At 42.0% G+C, this 7,295-nt stretch overlaps 1 protein-coding gene across 1 annotated transcript in view; it reads left to right on the forward strand.

Annotated features, from left to right (window-relative positions):
• The window catches only part of myo1g (myosin IG), a gene marked incomplete in the record, with an annotated part of 42,747 nt that overhangs the window by 15,018 nt on the left and 20,434 nt on the right, over window positions 1-7,295 (forward strand). Inside the window, 5 exon segments of the mRNA XM_035681758.1 lie at window positions 1,928-2,002; window positions 2,181-2,313; window positions 4,631-4,797; window positions 5,779-5,986; window positions 6,569-6,792. Coding sequence (XP_035537651.1) covers window positions 1,928-2,002; window positions 2,181-2,313; window positions 4,631-4,797; window positions 5,779-5,986; window positions 6,569-6,792 — 807 coding nt within the window.

Genomic DNA, 7,295 nt, shown 5'->3' on the forward strand with positions numbered 1-7,295 from the left:
TTTTCTCTCCCATTAATCACCTCACAACCCCCAAAGCTCTCACTCTGGTAGAGGCCTGACCCCTAGTTTGGAAACTTGGACTAATGGAATGGGAGACAATGCACCTTAACACATGTAATTCTGTAATGCAAGCTCTGATTGATCCCAAATTTAGTCTGGAAGTGGGAAGGGGGTTCCTCTATATGTCTGAAAAAGAGAATGTGAATATCTAGATGCATTGAGGAAATACAGTACAATAGGTACCTATTGTACAGAAGTACAATAGGCAGAAGTATCAGATATGAGGGTCTGTGATGAATGTATACATTTACATTACATTTTTGCATCAGTATTTATAGCTAAAGTCACACATACTGTATGTGAAAGCAGGTTAGTCATCATCGGCTGCTGAGATGAGAATCTGCTGCACACCAATTGCTGGTTTGTAGTTAATTTTAGGCATCAACCACACACACGTATGGGCTATTGGCTACTGGTTGAGGCTGCTACTTTGCTGGTTCACCAATGTTGAACTCACATGAAGTACACATGCAGAAAGCAAAGGTTTTATTCACCCCTTTGCTTTCATTAAATGGAAGGTGGAGGCGAATATATTAGCCAATGTTGATTTAGTGTGCTGTACCCTAATAATGTAATATACAACTAGAAGGGCACCCAGAAAGTGCAGACCTCCGCCAAGGTCCTCTGTCCCTCTGCTGCTGTTGTGATTCACTGCCTGTAGGTACCGCCGCTAGACAGCACAGACTGTATAAGTAGAGAGGGGTTGGCAGTTAGACCGGTGGTTCCCAACCTGTAGGGGTCACCAAAGCTGGGGGTTACAAGGACCTCTTGATTTTTAAGGGTGTAAGAAAATTCTATGTATTATTGTTTACAAAACAACAACTACATAAGACAGACAGAATTGTATTAAAAGTTCCTTGTTGCTGCTTTAACAAGTGCGCTGTTATTGTAACAAATATTGCTCTTACATGGACGGAGTGAGAGGCTTTTGAAATGGGGACTACTGGTGATACGGCTTCTCTGCCGCTGGGATTTTGCGTTTCTTTGTGTCTTGGTTGTTTGTGTTTCTTTACATTAATAAATCCAATGGATTTAGTTGTTTTGTCAGTGCTGAAGTGTTGTTTGCCCTGAAGGGCGACCTAAGGTATGGCCAAACAGCCACAAACAAACAAACGCTAAAATGGCAACAAAAACATAACCTCCTTGCTGGAGGTAATAATATATAATTCACAGGTTGCAGAAGCTAATGGGGAACTTAATTAACAAGCAAAACAACAAACAGGAGCCATTTTTCTGTGGATTACTTTTACTTTACTTTTAATTCCAAACAAAGTAAGATTTTAAATTTTTTAAGCAAAGTGCTGCACAAGTTGCACTACGAGTGAGAAAAGAGAGGGAGAGTTTATTTGAGGCAACACTTACACTACAGCAGGCTCTTACCCGCGGGGCTGGACGGCTTATGTAACTGTGCCTTACAGTGCGCCTGTGACCTCCCACTGATGCCTCACCAAAAACCGACAGAGCGGTTTGGGTAAAAAAAAGGCAGACAGATAAGTTAGTAGACAGTTCAGTTTTTTTTTCTTCTCTAAAACGTGAGCCGTGGGGGGAATTTGACCATGTTCCTAATTTGTAAATCGTCTAAGCGGCATGACTGTTGTTCTAATCCTCCAGCCTGAGGACTGTGAATCATTCGGAGCAGAGGCTGGAGTCTGTTAACGAGTAACGATAGCGACCCCCTTTAGTGTCTGTATCAACTCTGCTGCTTTCTGTATGACTTACTTGTAATTTTAACATCTTGACTCTTTTTTCTGTCACTTCACTCCAAGTGCTCTTCAGTCGGCCCTCCCTCCCTCCTTCTCCCTCTTGAACTACTTTTTGGCTAATTACTCTTGATTACGCTCACTTTCTTCCTCTACATCCATTGCAGATATTCCGTCGAGGGGTTTTTGGACAAAAACAAGGACATGCTTTACCAGGATTTCAAGCGCCTCATGTACAACAGGTGCCAAAACACAATCTTCACTGCCAATCACTTGCAACATCATGATGCTCTTGACAGTTCAGTAACTGGGTTAAGAGTATAAATTAGTTTCTTCTTCACCCTGTTTGCACATCACTCCTCTGCTAGTCTAGTTAATGACGCCCCTTTCTTTGCTCTTTGCCCCCTTTTTGTCTCATAGTGCCAACCCAGTCCTGAAGGAGATGTGGCCAGATGGTCATCTGAGCATCACAGAGGTCACCAAGCGACCTCTGACCGCAGCCACCCTCTTCAAGAACTCCATTGTGGCCTTGGTGGATAAACTGGCCTGCAAGGTCAGTAATTTCAGTTTAAGATTGACTTCCTGTTCATTTCCCTTTAACTCCCCCCCCCCAGGGGAAGCTTTGGATGGCATAGTTTTTAGACTGATTAAAGATAGCTAATTCTGGCAAGTGTAAAGTAAAGCTGAGCAACTCTGCCCCACAAAGGCAGGGAGCAGGTAATATAAAGGCTGTGAAGCTGAAAGAAAGAGAAAAGGTTTTCTTTCTGTGTAACATGTAAGGTCTTTATTTTGTGCTGTTTTTAGATCACCACCATCAAAAATATAATTACCATAGAATTTATATAATACCTCACAAATGGAGATTAACTGTGTTTATGTAATTTTATCATAATGGGTATGTTCAAACAGAAAACTAATTAATTAGCTTTTAACTAAAGGTCGATATTGATATATTGCTAACATTTGATTTAGCTTTTTTGCCTTAAAAACTTAAATTTAATTTATCTTTAACTAACTTAAATGGCTTGTAAGCTAATATGTGATATAGCTATTTTCTCGATAGCTACACAGTTACTGAGTTTAACTAAGCTATTTAATTTTAGCAGGAGTTGAAGGTTTTCTGTCATGATTGGATTTAACTGCTGCTTCATTTAGTTACGTGGAATTACAAACCAAGATGAATCAAAAGGAATATGTTTTTAATTACAGAAAAGAGTTCGGGAAAAATCAATTACTACATTTTAACTTTAGACTAGCCGTGGCTAACTCACCAGCTAGCTAACACTTGATATTGTTGTCTTGCTGTAGCTAGAGTACAGTTTGTGTGGGTTGGCCTGCTTTTAAGCTCTGTTTTGTAGTGTTTGTTGTTTAAAAATGTACATTTAAAGGGCGTAATATGTTTTATATGGTACAACACAGATGTCAGAAAGTCAGAACTCAATTTTAGTTACTGAGTTTGGGGTTTATAGGGTAGAACTTATGTCCAATCAAAGTCACTTGAGGCTTGATTATGTGATCATATTTTCATGTTGGAGTCAGTATTTAGTGCTAACATAGATTTCCCCCACCCCAGTTTACTTTGCTGTCATCATCAGGAGGATGTTGTGCACCAGTTTGGATTGTTCTGGTCCCTGTAAAGCCTGAATGAGTCACAGGCTATTCTGAGGCCTCTCTTTCAGGAGGTTCATCACCATGCATGACAAAATATAGAGCGAGAAGCAGCATGCAGCAGTCCGGCAGGAACATGTATACATAGTTATGTGCTCTTTTTGGTGTCAGAGAGGAACAGTTTTTGTAGGTCGCTTGTCCTCATCCTGTCTGACTGTGTGGAGTTGGGAGGGTGGTGAAGGAAGGAGGGAGGTGGTGATGGTGGTGGACCACAAAATGTGCTGCTCACCTCTCCTGGCCTCATCTCACTGACTGAAGTCTGACATTTCCTGCTGTTATTTTGGGATGGCCTGCTGTCGGGCTGTTGTAGCATCTCGTCTCGGTGTGGCTGAGGTAAAATGAAAGGAAACTCCCCTGGCAACAGTTTTTTTCCCTTCAGGTCACGTTGAAAGAGCGGATGTTTTCTTCAACCGCTCTACCGAAGCACCTGTGCCCAGTCTGCCCACCTTACTTGCTCCAAACCTCCCATTAACTGGCGTCCTTTTTTTCAAATCTCTGCTGAAGTTGAAGTTGCAAACACACACATGCATCATTGATATGATGGACGACGGTGTCAGGCAGCGCTCAGAAAGTGCTCACTTTGTTCTGCAGGGTTCATCTTTTATGGACGGCGAGTGAGAGACAGCGGAAAAACACAGCAGCCTCTGTTCTGTGACAGGATATTGTATCCCACAGAGATCCCTGTCAAGGTGCAGGCGCGGGGCCATGACTCCACACAGGAGGCTCCGTCGCCTTCAAAGTTGTAACGTGCAGTTAAATGTGCTGTTAATAAGTAGATGTGCTGGATGTGTTGTGAGGCTCAGCTGCTCACTGTAGCGTCTGTTGAAAGTCTGATTCAAGGTCAGTGAACTCAGTTAGCCGTGTCATAGTTTAGGGGTTTAGTTTATTTACTTGCACAGCGATGAACGCAGCAGTGATGAAAACTGTGATTAAAAACACGCACAAATAATACGTTTGTGCAGGTGATAAAACAAGAATGTTATGAAAAAATATCGCCTCAATCATACAAACACTGAATCAGTCAAACTGTTGGAAGTGCGTAACACTGTATGGGTGCTGTGTTGGGACTTTTATTGTATTTGAAGTGTTTCATTGAATCCTTACTTATAGTATTACCACAGATCTTTGTAAATTGATGCACAGGCAAGTTACAATAATGATGATCTCTTTCTTGAGCCTGCATGTCCTTTCTTGTGTTTCAGGAGCCGTACTATGTGCGATGCATAAAGCCCAACGAGGTGAAGTCTTCGATGTTGTTTGACGATGCTCGCTGCAAGCACCAGGTGGCCTACCTCGGCCTGATGGAGAATGTGATGGTGCGCAGGGCGGGCTTTGCCTACAGGCAGCCCTACGCTCGCTTCTTGCAGCGGTAAGAGAACAGGATGCTCTGTGACGCTGAGATAGTCTTTTTTTGTACTACTTCAGCAGCTCAGTGTAACACCAGGGTGTACCAAGCTATCCCAAGTACTCAAAAACAATTACTAGATTTTACTTAAAACTACTAAAGTTAACATTATCTCACTTAAAATGAGCTGATGTTACCAAGTTACATTTAACAGTGAGGAACAATGTTAGATGGGATTTTATTCCACTAAACTGCAAGAGACAAACAGAGCAGGAATGAAATATAATATTAATGTTTGAGCTGCCCCCGAATAAAGATTGTCCTAATCGACTAGTAGTTGTTAGGGGTCAGAGTCTTGTTCGGAGCCGCTGTAAATCACCTGGCCTCTGTCGGTCTCGGACACTGTGAACGTGCTCTTAAGGCTCCAGTTCTGGTGCTTATTCTCCTTACGTTGGTAGTGTAAATAAACCTCCCCCTGTACAGATAGCACAAGCAGCAGTGCTGTGTTACAGGAGAAAAGGTCCATGTTGCAACAATCCCCTGATACTAATGAAAATGAAAAGTGGGCTGACTAAGACTCTTCTCATCGGTTAATGATTTAGTCGACTATTAGGAGGCAACTCTTATTCATAGGTATGTTTTTATTAGTGTATAATCACTTAAAAAAAGGAATCCCTGTGTATTTGTTAGCTTAGATTGAGAGGTTTTTATCTACAGAGGGCCTGGGTGGTGTCATTTATTATATAATCATAATTGTCTTAGACTTAACAAAGCTTCTCCAGACCCACAGACATCATACAACTCTTTTACTATTGACTATGACTAGTAAGTTTACCATATCATATAAAATTGGTGGCGTGCCCCTTTAAATAAAACCACAAACCTAAAAGACTTTTATGTGTAAATTAAAAAGCTACTCAATAACAAAAGGTACAGCCAGAGACGCTGAACTTCTCATACGTCATACTGTAAGCTCTGATTTTCTCCCTCCTGAACGTTCTGCAGGTATAAAATGACATGCGAGTACACCTGGCCGAACCACCTGATGGCCTCGGACAGAGAAGCCGTGGAGGCCATCGTCACCCAGCACGGTTTCCAGGACGATGTGGCGTACGGACACACCAAGCTGTTTGTCCGAACACCGCGGTCCCTCTTCACTCTGGAGCAGGAGAGAGCCGCCCTCATTCCCATCCTGGTGCTTTTCCTGCAGAAGGTCAGCCACACATAAGTTTTACTACATTATTTGTTATCATCGTCACTTTTAGTATTCACCCGCAGCCTCAACATGATTTGAAATTTAAAATGTCAGGTGTCTATGACCGTGAAGCCGTGCCTGTATATGATAAGGATTTATCGATCCAAACAGTCCAATTAATTGACACAGAGACCTAATGTAATGTCACGGGCAGCAAGGATCATGTGATTACAGTTAATCACCCGTGACATTATCTCTTCAGACGCAGGCCTCTGGGTTTCAAAGAGGAGATTGCAGTTTGCCTCAGCCTCATGAATATGTGGCTCCTGGTTATGTTTGAGTGAAATTCATCTGCCAGCTTGAATCCTAATTTCCTGTAACAATAATTGGGATAATTAATGAGATCCAGAGCACAGTTACATTAAAGTCAATTACCTCACTTGCTCAATGAAATACACTTTCTCTTTCTCCTGACCTACTTTGATGACTCCACAGAGAAGTCTGGTTCTTTAACTGGAGCACGAGTCTGTCTTCAGCTCTCTCATTTCCCCTCTCTCGCTTTCTGTCTTTGACGCGTCCCTCTTTCCGTAAAACTCGCAGGTTTGGCGTGGGGCTTTAGCTCGTCTGAGGTGCCGGCGGATGAGGGCCATCTACGCCATCATGGGCTGCTATAAGCGCTACAAGGTGAAGGCCCACTTCTGGGAGGTGGAGAGGAGGTTTGCTAATGTGCGAACCATGGCCGACTATGGAAAGACCGTGGAGTGGCCGACCCCGCCTGCAGCTCTGTCCCAGTTTCACAACATCACAGTCATGCTGCATCGCAGGTCAGATCCCACAAAATGAAACTCAAACACCACAAAAATAACAATTTATGTGAAATATTTAGCAACATTTTACTTTGAATAAAGCAGCAGATGGAGATAAATCAATTTGTATCAAAAGAACAGTTTTGAATAAAGAAATAAAATGACACCTAAAGATATAATATGTAACATTTTCGTATTAAAATGTCTATAAACACCAAAACTAGGTTCTATATTTTGTTGAGGTACACTTTTATACTGTATTATTCCAACAATGTTTCCAACAATGGTCAAACTCAGAGAAAGAATAATTTTATTCAGGTAACTGTGTGTTTCACCGGTCACCTGTCAATGCCATGATATCCCCTTTGTGCATGCTTCAGCATTGTGGTTGTCTGTGGTTGTCTGCCAGAAGCTGTCATACATTGGCTTTATATCCAGGTTTTTATATCCACTTTTTTTTATCTTGATTGTTTTTAACTACACCGATTAGCCATAACATTATGAACACTGACAGGTGAAGT

Source organism: Morone saxatilis, unplaced genomic scaffold (assembly GCF_004916995.1).
Source record: "Morone saxatilis isolate NCDOM2014 unplaced genomic scaffold, NCSU_SB_2.0 Contig9, whole genome shotgun sequence".
NCBI classification, from domain to species: domain Eukaryota; kingdom Metazoa; phylum Chordata; class Actinopteri; family Moronidae; genus Morone; species Morone saxatilis.